The 15212-nt window shown below is 41.6% G+C and overlaps 1 protein-coding gene across 1 annotated transcript in view; it reads left to right on the forward strand.

Moving 5' to 3' along the window:
- The window catches only part of exoc3l4 (exocyst complex component 3-like 4), a 42475-nt gene that overhangs the window by 2343 nt on the left and 24920 nt on the right, over positions 1-15212 (forward strand). Inside the window, exons 2-6 of the mRNA XM_022202264.2 lie at positions 295-514; positions 6157-6231; positions 7544-7777; positions 11042-11660; positions 14757-14874. Of these exons, the coding sequence (XP_022057956.2) occupies positions 307-514; positions 6157-6231; positions 7544-7777; positions 11042-11660; positions 14757-14874 (1254 nt within the window). The 5' untranslated portion in view covers positions 295-306. The remainder of the gene's footprint in view (positions 1-294; positions 515-6156; positions 6232-7543; positions 7778-11041; positions 11661-14756; positions 14875-15212) is intronic.

The raw sequence follows: 15212 nt of genomic DNA on the forward strand, positions 1-15212 counted from the left end.
AGATGAAGGCGTGTCGGTGGGTTTCAGTAAGAAAATAAAACTGAAAGTGCAAATCGGAGCAACACAACAGGTTTGTAAAAGCCTCGCCGCTGTTCCTACGGTTTGGTTTGCACTTTCTCGTTCGCGGAACTGCTGGCTGCTGTGTTTCCAGTAAACAAAGCTGCTCCACCTGTCGCTTCCCACAATCCCCAGAAACACACCTGAGCGACTCGTAGAGCGGCAGGCCGAACACCACGTCTCTGCTGCACGTTTTAACAGGTTAAAACAGTTTTTTGGTGTTTTTTCCGCCCCCAGTTGGATGCTGAGATGTCGGAAATGATGGATAAATCCGGTGGCAACCCCTTCGAGGACGACGTTTCTCTAAAGAGCAACAGGAAGCTGGGAGTCATGAATAAGTTGAGAAGGAGCATCCGAAGGGCCGCAGAGAAAAGTCCGATACCAGTCGGAGGAAAAGGTCCAAAGACGCCTACAAAGGACGATGAATCTGCCTCTTCACCTCCACCTCCGTCACCCAGTGAGTATAAAAGCTCCGTAAAATCTGCTGAGGAATCATGAAGTAGAATGATAAACCCTCCAAGGTCAGAAACAGAGGTGAGGTTTGGTGGTTTTTTTTGTAGCTGAGAAGTCACATTTTTCCACGAAAGATTGCATTTTAAACGTGGATGTTACAAGTCAGAAGTTTAGAAGCAACATTAGAAGAAAATAAACATGATTACTGTCTAAAGAGTCACTCATCAGAAGAGATTTTTACGATAATGATCAGGTGTTTGTGTCTTGTTTCTCCACTCGGCTGTTTGAGACGATTGAGATTTAACCCTCCCGTTGTCTTCATTTACGGGCGCCACAAAATAGCGTTTCCTTGTCTGAAAAAATACAAAAAATTCAGCTAAAAAATTCCCCAAATTTCTGAAAATTTGCAAAATCTTCAGAAAATTCCAACAATTCCTTAGAAATTTTCTTTAATATTTATTATTTTTAAAAATCTCCTAAATTTGACAAGAAAATTCTGGAAGAAATTTCTGGCAAATGATTTTAATGTTTTCAAAAAATGAGAAAATCTTTCAAAAAATCCTAAAAATGGCTTACTATATCAGTAAAACATCCCATGTTTTCTTTAAAACATTCACAAGAAATCAACCAAAACACAGCGAAATTTGCTGGATTTTGGTTGATTTTTTTTGTGAATATTTTTAAAGACAAAAAATTTTCAAAAATTTCCCGAAAATATTGAAAATGTGGACAACAGAACTTTGACTGTGAAAACATATTTTTTTCCCACATTTTCAAACTTTAAAACGGATCAGTTTAACCCATAGGAGAACACAAGGGTTATTGGGAAAGAACCAAAGTGAACAATGCAACTTGTGATTAGTGCTTTACTTTCACTTTTACTCTTGTGAATCCTCTCAACCATAAAACTAAGCCCTTCTTTTCTTTTGTTTGTCTTTACTCAACAGTAGTCTGGTCAATGTATAACCAGGAGATAAATACAGGAGAATGGTCTGACCATGCAGTTAAATGCATCCCATAAGCCAAAGAATTCAAACTGTTTTTATTATTTTTACCTTTTTAACCTTTAGATGCATAGGTGGCTCAAAAATGACACGTGAGGTCGTTTTTTATTTTTTAGTTGATGTACCTTTGGATGCAGGTACAGTAGTGGGGGGGCCAGTTGCCCCTCTACGTATGATTTATGTCTACCCTAATCACTCAATGTACTAACACTTGTAATTTAATTCTAAGTTCTAGGTCTGAAAATATCTAAGTCTCACCATAGAATCATCAAAGGAATCCAGGAGCCAAGTCTTCAGATGCCAAGAAGAAAAGTGTTTATTCTGTTTAAAACAGGTCAAAACACTGAGAGAGGTTCCGGAAGCTCTCTGAACCCACTGTCTGACAACTGAACCCTTTAAACCCTCTGAGCAGAGGTCAGTTCACACCCTTAACCCATCCCTCTTTTTGCCACTGCCAACTGCCAGTATTGCGCAACTAAGTCAAAGAGATGATGTTTAAGCGAATCTTTACTCCCTAATAATTTTAATTGGAAACTCGTGGCTGGCCGGCACTTCACCCCGTGGGAGACAGCCTCCCCCAAGTTTTCTCACGCGAACACCTGCACCCTTATCTCCTAACAATAATTGTGTTGATATTGGCAGTTATCCCAGAGGGAACAGCCTACAGGCAACCTGTAAGCCATTTCAGTCAGAGGGCAAAGGGCCTGCTGTCAGATACACACAGAGACATAGATTTATTACAGCAGTGGATTAATTTTTCCACAACAGTACAACACTGAGTTTTTGTGGGTAGATCTCAGTCAGACATCTGGAAGCTGCAGTTTTACCTCATTCTTCTTTGTGAAACTGTTCAAACTCTGTCAGGGGTCATGAGTGAACAGAACTTCTCACGTCCAGCTATAAAGTCTCAGCTGTATGGAGATCTGGACTCCAGAACTTTCATCTCCTTTTCTTTAAACCATTTCTGTTCATCTTTATCCGTTCGCTTCGACTCGTGGTCTGGATAGAAAACTGGTCTTCTCCGAGTCTCAGTTCTCTTCAGACTGCATCAGGTTGTCCTCCAGGATTTCTCTAGACTTTGCTGCATTCATTTACCCTCTACCTTTACAAGCCTTCTAGGACTTGCTGCTGAGGAACATCATGATGCTGCCACCACCGTGCTGCACAGTGGAGATGGTGTGCTTGTGATGATGTCTAGAGTTTGGTGGTCTATTGTCCATTGACCAACAAAACTAAATCTTGGCCTCCTCAGACCAAAGAACCTTCTTCAGGTGTCTTCAGAGTCTCCACATGTCTTCTGGTGAACTCTAGTCCAGATTTAATTGGAGCTTTTTCCACCAGAGTCTTTCTCTTTGTCTCCATAAAGCTTTGACTGGTGAAGAACAGACAACAGCTGTTGGATGAACAGTGTCTAACATCTCAGCTGATGGAGCTGGAACTCCTTCAGAGGAGTCAGAGGAGTCTTGGTGGCCTCCCTCACTAGTCTCTTTCTTCTTGATCTCAGTTTTTGAGGATGTCCTGCTCTAGTCAGATTTATTCATGTTCCATCTTCCCTCTATTTCTTAATGATAGATTTAAACTGGACTCCAAGACTTTCTTGTATCGTCTCCTGACTGATGCTTTTCAACAACTTTTCCTCAGAGTTTCTTGGAGTGTTCTTTAGTCTTCCTGCTGTAGTTCTATCCACCAGAGACTGGACCTTCCAGATACAGGAGTCTTTATACTACAATCACTGAGACACATTCACTGACCTCAGATGATTTCAATACTTAGGTGATTTTATATTTTTAATTGATTAACAATACTAGATAGAGATCCGTTTTTGCTTTGACATGAATGAATCTTTTTTGTAAATTCTTCTCATAAACGACCATGATTCAGTATTAACAAACAATAAAAGGGAAAACATTTCCAATACTTTATATAGACACTGTAGGCTACTATACAGCAAGAAACTGCCTTGTTTGCTACCAAATTAGATGTTTTTTTCGTCTTACATCGTCTAATTCTGTGTAAATCGTCTACATTTCCTCAAACACCCACCAGAAAACATGTGCAGACTTGTTCCACTCGGCCGTTGCTGCTACTGTATAGAAATGAGTGGGTGGAAGGAGCAGCAGTGTGGGAATAAAGCAGCACAAAGAGCAAGAAAACAAATGGTTCCAGCAGAGAAAAATACAACCATCACTGTACTTTAAAAACAAACCAAACCTGTGGGTGCAGGAAGTTGCTTCAGAGCAAAGCGGCAGCGACTTACATTGGTACAGTACATAAAATCCAGGGAAGGAATCAACCAAGAAATCATTCAGCAGCTGTGAGTTTTAGAACAGGAGGATGATCCAAAACAAAACGACCTCAAAGACCAAAGACCTCGCGAAAAAGTGTCGAAAGTCCAGCGTGAAAGACCCAAAACATGCGGCTGAAAATGGTTGATTTGCAGGTTTTGTTGAGTAATTTTGGAGAATAAAGAACAGAAAACTAAACACTAAAACATCAGGCTAAATCCAGAAGTCACTTTACATTCTTAAGATTAATATTTAGGCTTAACAACAACAAAAAACAGGTTGCGTCAATCTTATTGTCGTGCATTTTGTGAGGATGAACCATCTGAAACTGTTCATACATGTTAAAATAGACGAGGAGAGTCATAGGTGACATGGCAGCCTCCCTCACTGGTCTCGTTAAGTCTGGAAAATACCGTATGAAAGAGGTAATTGTTTGGATGTTTGCGACTGCATTTCCTGTTTTCCGAGGGAAGTCCAGGGGAATTTTAAAACCTGATCAGCTGGCTTCTAAAACGATAACTGCAGTCACTAGAACCACATCACAGTAAACTGCAGCTTCTGGATACCACACATCTAGAACTTTACTTTACTAATTGGTCTTCTGAGTGTTTCTCTGTCACATTTTTACTCGCTGTAGTCGATTTTCACTGCAATATAAAGTCAAAAACAACCATAAAGAGTTCAGAAATGTCTTCTGTGCAGAATAATATACTTAAAATTGTCGTAAAGGAAGAGCAGAAGCTGAATTTGTTTGTTTACAAATTAAAAAAGAAAGACATGTAGGAAGATGTTTCACCGTGCTGAATGTATCTTCCAACAACTTACACTTTGTTAATTTAAATGGGTATTTAAATATCAGCCAAAATGTTGAAATTAGCATTAGGTGTCGTAGCGTCCGCATTTCATCGACATTTTTTACTGCAACTCAACCACTGCTTTTTTTTTCTAAGTAAGTTTCTAAGTAAGAAAATACCAAATTCAGGAAAGCTAAAAACCTAAAGTTCCTCAAAATAATCTTCATGTTAGAGGAATCAAAAATATTTAAGCACATCTAACTTAATTTAATTGCCAATCTAAAGAATTTATGTAATTCGGTCCAACAGCTCTCAAACTTTTCTGTTTTTTATGCATTTTGCTGTAAATCCAAACCCTTCCTGCTGTTTTGTGCCTGAAAGTTTGACTTTAAAATGTGTTTGTGGGTGGAAGAAGCTGATTCCCACTGAGGTTTGTCGGCTTCAGGTTAAATGTGTTTCGATCTTTTATCCCTTTGGGTGTAAAGAAAAAAAAACGAATAAAACTGAACCAAATGTGTGATTTAAAGTTGGATGCACGGTAGATTGTTGACAGTTTGTTCTTTATTATACTCAGTTAATGCTGAAGTTTTGTCTGTTTCTGATTTTTAATGTTCGAATCTGTTGTTCAGCTTCTCCTGAACGATTAATTCGCCACCTTTAAGGGTTGTGATATTAAAAGAAAATGAAGATTTTTGGACTGCTCTGTTTAGTTTAAATTGTTTTCGAGGAGGCCTGAAGCAACAACCTGAGGAAAGTTAGAATAAATTGCGTCTTTCTCTGTATAATTGTGAGAGAAAGGCAGAATCTGGTTTCATTTAGAGCCACTGTCATGTTTTAATAGCTGTTTTTAAATATCAGGAGGTCAGAGAAGCATCAAATCACTTCTTAATCCATCGTCAGTTTGTTTTTTTTCTGTTAAAAATGAGATTTTAGCAACGTTTACTTGAATTTAGGGATGATCTGCTCAGATTCTGGTGCACAAATGTAGACAATGATGATCGAGTTTCACACAAACGTCTCTTAAATGTAGTCGAGTCCAAGTAGAAAGTGGAATAAAGTTGAAAATGCACAACTAAAGTAGGAAACCATTGAATTATGCTTGTACACGGCACTAGAGGTCCTGAATAAATGTACTTTTCTGCCACTTTCCTGCAGGCTGAGGTGATTCTCTGCTTTCTCTGCTGCTTATTTGTTCATTTTGAAGCAGCAGTTTTGTTTTTAGCAAAACTCCCAGTCATCTGTTTTTATGCTGGAAGTATTTTCGCTTCACTGTAAGTCACGTGTTTTCTTTTAAATCACCTGTCAGCAGAAAAAAGAGCACACCCCGCTCATGACTTTACCTTTTCCAAGGCGGCCCACTCCGTTTTCACCGGGACTTAATCTCTGCATTCCTGAGTCGGTTCATCGAGTCGCAGCGACCACAAAACACTGCAGTGGCACGAATGTAAACACGAACCTGCAGAAACCGTTTCGTTTCACATTCGACTTCTTTTCTCTCCGATTTCACAAATAGAGGTTGTGAAACTGTTGAAGCAGACAAACTCTTTTCTGAACTTCCTGCAGGTCTGAGCTGTGGTTCTCCGGTCGCCTCTCCTCTGAAGAACGACAAACACAAGTCGCTGTCACGTTCAAAGACAGGTACAGGAGATATTTAATCAGCAGTGTTGTTACCAAGCTCTGATGTGGACACTTACACTGATTTACTGCCAGATAAAACCATCTAAAGCATCAATCCTCTGCTCCAACATCCTCCAATCTTAATGTTTCAGGATTTTTATCACATTTTCTGAATGCACCAACATGTTAGGACTTGTTTTAGTTCATTCCAAAGATGTAGAGACTGATTAAAAAACAGCTCCAGAAGAAAAAACAGATTGTAAATAAAAGATGGACGAAACCTCAGTCTGAAAAATTAAGCCAAGATTCAGTAAAAGAGGCTTAAACTTCTGAACTCTGGTTTGTTTTTTGTTTCTGCCACATTTTGTTGCTCACTGTTGACTCATTTTTCACTGTGATATAAAATTTTGCAGCTCTATGGAAACACAACAACCATGAAGAAGGAGAAAGAACTCAGAAATATCTTCTTTTTTTTTTTAGTGGTGGGATGCGATTGAAATTTTTAATCGCGTGATTATCTATGATTAATCACGATTAATCACATCGTTATACACAGAGCTGAATAATGAATTTAAAAGTAGTGTATAACACACTTTAATTTTAAAAATACTGCTATATGAACAAAAATTTGCAAACACTTCAAACAAACAAGGTGCTTTTTTACAGCAATATTCCCTTTACACAGTAGCAGTTAAAATATTTCTTGGAAATCTCAAGCTAAACATGAATGTAATCAAATTAGTGGTGGGACAGGATTAAAAAGTTATTCTAATTAACTAGAGGCTTTGTAATGAATTAATCGTGATTGATTGCATTTGTGTCAAATAGCCATATTTGACACAATAAACAAAGTTTTTCAGTTCAAATTAATTTTGGTCGACAAATGAACCAATGAATAAATGTATATGTGAACTTAAATGATAAAAATGTTTGTTGTATTTTTCATCTGTCTACTACATTCACAGATTACTGCAAACTGGAAGTGCAATTATAGCCATTATAGTCAACATTTTAAGACTTTTTGCAAATTGTAAGTGGTCTGTTATGGGATGGCTACACCGTTAGCCGGTACCAGGACTGTCAGAGCTAACATTAGCTCTGGTGCCAACGGCAATATGTTGTGCATTGAGGTGATCAGAAAACTCTTTGCTGCAAAATTTGCACACAACCATGCTTTTATTGGGAAGTTTTTAAGAGAAAACTTTCCGCCCAACAAGCTCAGTTTGCTCTCATCTTCCTTCACTGTTCACCAAACTTCTGACATCACTCGGTGCATTCTGTGCTTCTTCTTCACGGCTGACAGAAGTTAAAAGGGAATGTTTTCCATCCCCAGATCCCAACATGTCCAGATTCGGAGACTCTCTCATGAAAAAAGGAGAAAAGATTCGCCGAAGCCTGAGACTCCCCAAGAAGGACAACGATAAAACCGACAAACAGGAGCCACTGCTGCCGGTTTCTGAAGGATCGATGGAGGAGAAGGAGGAGGAGAAAGTAGAGGAGGAGAAGCGGATGGAGGAGATGGACGAGACGTACGAGCTGCCAGAGATACCGAACACACCGCTGTCAGGTACCAAGAGTTTTATTTATCTAAGGAGGGTTTGTTGTTGGGCCTATTATCTTTATGCATCTGTAGAAAGCAAAATTATGGAGGGTTCATCCCCCATTTTTTCCCCAAAATGCTCTTATTTGAAGCAAAGAGGTACAACACCAGTTATCACAGAAGACAGAGTAACACAGTAAAGAACAACCTTTAATATGAGTCCTTTCAGAAACCTACCATCAAGCATGGTGGTGGCAGTATTATGCTTTTGGATTGGCTTCAGACTGTATTTTGGACTGGTATTGGACTTTCTTGGAACCAGGTCTTGTTTGGTTTCAGTCTTGGTTCTCCTGGTTTTGGATGTGATTTAAAGTTAGTTTAGGATTTATTTTACTCTGGATCTGATCCTGGATGAGGACTGGTTTCAGACTGTCTTGAGCAGGTCTTGCACTATTTTTTAGGAGAAGTTTCAGTTTGGTTTTGGTCCCAAATTTGTCCTGGTTTCAGACTGTTCTAAAACTGGTTTCAGTTTTGGTTTAGGACTGGTTCTGAACATTTTGTTGGACTGGTTTAGGTAAGGTGTTGGTCCTGGTTTTAGACCTTTTTAGGACTGTTTAGGACTGTCTTTTTTTACCCCAAGAACACCAATCACCATCAAGCATGGTGGTGGCAGTATCATGCTCTGGGTGCTTTACACAAAGTAGATGGAATAATGAAGAAGGAGCATTACCTAAAAAATAAAATAATGAATTTATCATTTAATAAAATAAATTACCTAAAACCATCATCAGAAGGTTGATCTTGGACACAGTTGAATGTTTCAACAAGACATTGAGCCCAAACACACATAAAGAAATGGTTCAATCTGTCTAGAATGAAGGTTTAAGATGGTCTCCCCAAAGTCCTGACTTAAACCCATCAGTAACTTGTGGACTGATGAAGAAATAGGTTAAATTTAGTTTAAATGAACCAATTCTGTCCAGAGGAGTCAAAGATAAACCAGAAGATTCAGGATGGAAATCTAAAGAACCTAGCTGAGGTGAAAACTGCCAGATATTAGCACTGATGGATGTATACTTTTGACCCAGCAGATTTTTGTCATGTTTCCAGAGAACCTAGAATAAATCTATGAAAGAACCAAAATGCAGGATTGTTTTGAGATGACTCATGTGTTTCAGTGGTTCCATCACAGAAAATTCAGGCTTGTGGGAGTTGTCGAAAAACTCGAGACAAAAGAAGTGCTTCAGTCAGGCTAGAATGAAGGTTTTAGACTGGCCTCCCCAAAGTCCTGACTGAAACCCATCAAGAAGCTGTAGAAACAAGTTAAATTTAGTTGAACTGAACCAATTTCATCTGGAAGAGTCAAAGATAAACCTGACACTTATTTATGGAAACCAAAAGAATCCAGTTGAAGTGGAAATGGATGTTTAACCAGATATCAGCATTGATGGATTTATGTTTTTAACCGAGCAGGTTGTGTCATATTTCCAGAAGAACTGTAATAAATCCATGAAAGAACCAAATGACAAAGATTCAAGTGTTTCAGTGATTCCATCTGAGAAAATTCAGAGTTGTAAGAGTCATTGGAAACTGCCCTGATATTCATGGTCTGGATTGGTTTGGAGGTCCAGTATATGGAAACTCTTGCTTTCTGCAGTAATATTGTATGGTTTTAACTCTAATATTTAAATTATTAAGGTAACTTTGCATCAGCTATAAGTTAAACCTTAATATTTAGTGACTCAGGTACATTTATACAATATATAATAGTGTAGAATCTTAAGCTTTATATTTAAATTAATCTAGTGAATTTGTATGTCATATAATGTTGTAGGGTAGAACTTTAGAATTGTATCTTAGGGTAGTACTTGAATGAAATCTTATGAAACTGGAATAAAATAAATCTACAAATGTCCTCAGAGCTTTTTTCACCACAACAGGAAGCTTTAAGTGTCCTTTACTCTGGTTGTACATTTGTCCTTCATTCTGACTTAAAGGACTTTTACACCCACGAGCAAGAATTCAAAACAGCAGCCAGCTCTCATGACATCCCTGAGCTCTGTCTGTCTGTACATTTTGTCTGTTTTTGCAACAGAAGCTACTGCTGATAGGGATCTTGTCCGTGGTGTAAATACACAGAACTTCAGTTCACCTGCAGACAAAAGTTTCCTCACTAAAGAGTCGCTGGTTTGACTGTTTAAACAGCACACACAAGTGATTTCTTCTCATTTTAAGAATTACATTAGAATTGCAAAAATTAAAGTTCCTGAAGGGAAACAGTTTGATTGTATTTCTTATTTTGTTAAATAGACACGTTTGTGAGAGTAGAAGTGGAGTATTTTAGGCTTTTTAATCTGTATTCACATTTTATTTCGGCTTTCACTGCTGAAATACATCAGATGGAAATAATCCAAAAAATAGTGTTTGGGCTCATTGTCTTGTTGAAACATCCAACTGTGTCCAAGATCAACCTTCTGATGATGGTTTTAGGTTTTCCTGAAGAATGTGGAGATAATCCACCTTCTTCATTATTTCATTTGTTTTCACCCCAGAGCATGATACTGCCACCACCATGCTTGATGGTGGGTTTGGTGTTCTTGGGTTTAAAAACAAGTGGTCTTAAAGTAGTCGTAAGAAGGTCTAAAATCGGGACAAAAGTCCAACCTAAACTAGTCCATCAAAAGGTTCAGAACCAGTCAGAATACAGTCTGAAACCAGTCCTAAAAATGTACAAAAACAGGACAAAACCTGGACCAAAGCCAAACCTAGACTACTTGTAAAAAAAAAAAAGTCCAAGACCCACTAATGACCATCTGAAACCGGTCCTTAACCAGTCCTAAAACCATTGATAAGCCAGTCCTCAGCCAGGACCAAATCCAGTGTGAAATAAATCCTAAACCAACTTTATATCACGCCCAAAATCAGGAGAACCAAGATTGAATTCAAACAAAAACTGGTCCCAAGAAAATCCAAAACCAGTCTAAAATACAGTTTGAAACCAGTCCAAAGTATGATACTGCCACCACCGTGCTTGATGGTAGATTTGGTGTTCTTGGAGTTCTCTCCTCCAAACATATTTCTGATAATTGTGGCCAAATAGCTTAGCGAGGACTCTTAATCAAGGTCTTACAGACCTAAGAAGACACTAAACTTTAGTCAAGCCTCTTAAAGATTAGATTTTATGATCAGTGTTGTAACGTAAATGTTAAAATTTGAACCTGGACGACACCCACATGTCTGACTTTGTTCCAACCGCAGGTTTATTAATCCGCCTGTGCTGTTTTCTTCCAGTGATGCAGATCAATAACCTGATAGAGAAGGAGGTCCTGGAGGAGGCCCACCTGAATCTGCTCTCCATGCGGAAGGAGTTCCAGCAGGAGCAGCAGAAGCACGCCGATGACTCGCCCATGGAGCTGGCCAAAAAGGAGAAAGACCTCAGCCTCCTCTACGGAAACCTGAGGAAGAAGATGGGCGACATAGTGCGCGACTCCAACTCTCTTCCCTCCAGAAACAAGGGACTGCTGGTCCCGGTGGCTCGTATCATCCAGGAGGAGGAGAAGAGGGCCGAGGAACCAGGAGGGCTGCTGGACAGCTGGATGGAGGCCTGGAGGGAGGCGGTGGCTGAAGGCGTGAAAGCCAAGGTGGAGAAAGTTCCCCTGGAGAAGAAGGAGCAGAACGTCTCCTGGTTGGCCATCCACCTGGGACACCTGGGGAAAGCCATCGTGGAAGATCTGGAGAACGTGAAGAAGGAGCTACGGTGGTCCTACCCACCCAGCTTTAAGGTCTTCAGCACCTACGTGAGGAGTTACCATCGAGTGGTCGGGCAGCACCTGAAGAAGTTGGAGGTGGAGGTGACGGAGCAGAAGGACCTGTACGCTCTGCTGGACTGGATACTCAACAGATACAAGAGGTCAGTGGGTGCAGGCAGGTTTTATTTAGTTTTAGTCATCCAGGGGACTATTCATCCTCTTTAGAAACACCTGGTTGTAGTTTATTCTCAGGGTAAAACCGAATCAACACAACCTACACTGACTCCAAAGTCAACTGAAGAAGTTTCTTTGGTCTGATGAGGTTTTTGGCCATCAGACTAGATACTACATGTTTATCTGACATCAAATACTGAACATCACCACAAAACACACCATCCACACCCTGAACTGGTGGTGGCAGCATCATGACGTGAAGCACGGTGGTGGCAGCATCATGACGTGAAGCACGGTGGTGGCAGCATCATGACGTGAAGCACGGTGGTGGCAGCATCATGACGTGGAGCATGGTGGTGGCGGCATCATGATGTGAAGCACGGTGGTGGCAGCATCATGACGTGAAGCACGGTGGTGGCAGCATCATGACGTGGAGCATGGTGGTGGCGGCATCATGACGTGAAGCACGGTGGTGGCGGCATCATGACGTGAAGCACGGTGGTGGCAGCATCATGACGTGAAGCACGGTGGTGGCAGCATCATGACGTGAAGCACGGTGGTGGCAGCATCATGACGTGGAGCATGGTGGTGGCGGCATCATGATGTAAAGCACGGTGGTGGCAGCATCATGATGTGAAGCATGGTGGTGGCAGCATCATCATGTGAAGCACAGTGAAGGCAGCATCATGATGTGAAGCACGGTGGTGGAAGCATCATGATGTGAAGCATGGTGGTGGCAGCATCATGACGTGAAGCACGGTGGTGGCAGCATCATGATGTGAAGCACGGTAGTGGCAGCATCATGATGTGAAGCACGGTGGTGGCAGCATCATGATGTGAAGCACGGTGGTGGCAGCATCATGACGTGAAGCACGGTGGTGGCAGCATCATGACGTGAAGCACGGTGGTGGCAGCATCATGATGTGAAGCACGGTGGTGGCAGCATCATGATGTGAAGCACGGTGGTGGCAGCATCATGATGTGAAGCATGGTGGTGGCAGCATCATGATGTGAAGCACGGTGGAGGCAGCATCATCATGTGAAGCATGGTGGTGGCAGCATCATGACGTGAAGCACGGTGGTGGCAGCATCATGATATGAAGCACGGTGGTGGCAGCATCATGATGAGAAGCACGGTGGTGGCAGCATCATGATGTGAAGCACGGTGGTGGCAGCATCATGACGTGAAGCACGGTGGTGGCAGCATCATGACGTGAAGCATGGTGGTGGCAGCATCATGATATGAAGCACGGTGGTGGCATCATCATGATGTGAAGCACAGTGGAGGCAGCATCATCATGTGAAGCACAGTGGACACAGCATCATCATGTGAAGCACGGTGGTGGCAGCATCATGATATGAAGCACGGTGGTGGCAGCATCATCATGTGAAGCACGGTGGTGGCAGCATCATGATATGAAGCACGGTGGTGGCAGCATCATGATGTGAAGCACGGTGGTGGCAGCATCATGATGTGAAGCACGGTGGTGGCAGCATCATGATGTGAAGCATGGTGGTGGCAGCATCATGACGTGAAGCACGGTGGTGGCAGCATCATGACGTGAAGCATGGTGGTGGCAGCATCATGATATGAAGCACAGTGGAGGTAGCATCATCATGTGAAGCACGGTGGTGGCAGCATCATGACGTGAAGCATGGTGGTGGCAGCATCATGACGTGAAGCACGGTGGTGGCAGCATCATGACGTGAAGCACGGTGGTGGCAGCATCATGACGTGAAGCATGGTGGTGGCAGCATCATGACGTGAAGCACGGTGGTGGCAGCATCATCATGTGAAGCATGGTGGTGGCAGCATCATCATGTGAAGCATGGTGGTGGCAGCATCATGACGTGAAGCATGGTGGTGGCATCATCATGATGTGAAGCACGGTGGTGGCAGCATCATGACGTGAAGCACGGTGGTGGCAGCATCATCATGTGAAGCATGGTGGTGGCATCATCATGATGTGAAGCATGGTGGTGGCAGCATCATGATGTGAAGCATGGTGGTGGCATCATCATGATGTGAAGCATGGTGGTGGCAGCATCATGACGTGAAGCATGGTGGTGGCAGCATCATGACGTGAAGCACGGTGGTGGCAGCATCATCATGTGAAGCATGGTGGTGGCAGCATCATGACGTGAAGCATGGTGGTGGCAGCATCATGATATGAAGCATGGTGGTGGCAGCATCATGATATGAAGCACGGTGGTGGCAGCATCATGATGTGAAGCATGGTGGTGGCAGCATCATGATATGAAGCATGGTGGTGGCAGCATTATGATATGAAGCACGGTGGTGGCATCATCATGATGTGAAGCACGGTGGTGGCAGCATCATTATGTGAAGAACAGACTGTACAAAATATCAGCTGGTATTAATGGTGGTTTTAATGTTGTGGCTGATCAGACTGACTCCATCCAGTTTATCTGCTGTTCAATGCATTTTTTGCAGCCCTGAAACTCTATCATGACATAATTACTTCCAATAAAAGTCTCAAACTTGAAGCAAAAACACGCCGACATGGAAACGTGTCCACAGATGGTGTTAAGTAACAGATTTAGGACTGGGGCGGAGGCAGCAGCGTTAAAAAAAGAGCTGCTGACATTATTTGTTGAATCAGGCCACACCAAACTGCACTCAAAACAACATTTGGGAGACCAGAAATAAACAGCTGATCTGATTAAAAAAGAAAGAAGAAGAAGAAGCACAACACTCTGGAGGCCGAAATGGAAACATTCTAATCGGGTCACATTTCTCAGAGATTATGTAAAACAGAACTGGTGTAAATGGAGAATGCTTCATCAGACTGGTAAAACTGTGCTGGATTTGCATGAAACTCATAAAAATGATGCATATTTTGCACATTTATGGGATGATAGTCTCACATTTGCACCTTCTGCTAACTAATAACCTTCATCTCCTCTAATATTTGGACTGTTTTGTGTAGTTTCGAAACATTTCTGAAGCTTTTCATTCCCAAAACCTCTTCACACAGCGTCACAAAGGTTTGCTTAGATCAGAATCTTCAGGTTCAGCCAACGTGAGGCGACATGTTTTCAGAATTGTCTTGTTTCGACAGCGAGAGGATCATGGGAAGTCCGTCGCTGCAGCCGGACATGCAGGCTGAAAACACCGACCTGCAGCTGGAGGACGAATTCCTGAAGCAGCTCAAAGAGAAATACTGCAGAAAAGTGAAGGTGAGGAGCTCAAAGAAGGAGTAAAGATGTTTACGATCCAGTTTAACTCCGCTAGGATCCAGGATTTCATCTCATACAGTGTCGTGAAAAACTATTTGCCCTGCTGAGGGTGGTCCAACCAGTTATTAGGTTTAGGGGGCAATTACTTTTTCACACAGGGCCAGGTAGCTTTGAGGAGTATTTTAAACTTTTAAAAACTGCATTTTGTGTTTACTCGGGTTATCTTTCTCTGTTATTTACATTTGTTAGATGATCTTAAACATTAAAGTGGGGAAAATATGCAAAAAATAAGAATTTGAGAAGGGGGCAAATACTTTTTCACAGCACTGTACCTCATA

The sequence above is a fragment of the Acanthochromis polyacanthus genome, chromosome 1, assembly GCF_021347895.1.
Source record: "Acanthochromis polyacanthus isolate Apoly-LR-REF ecotype Palm Island chromosome 1, KAUST_Apoly_ChrSc, whole genome shotgun sequence".
NCBI lineage: Eukaryota > Metazoa > Chordata > Actinopteri > Pomacentridae > Acanthochromis > Acanthochromis polyacanthus.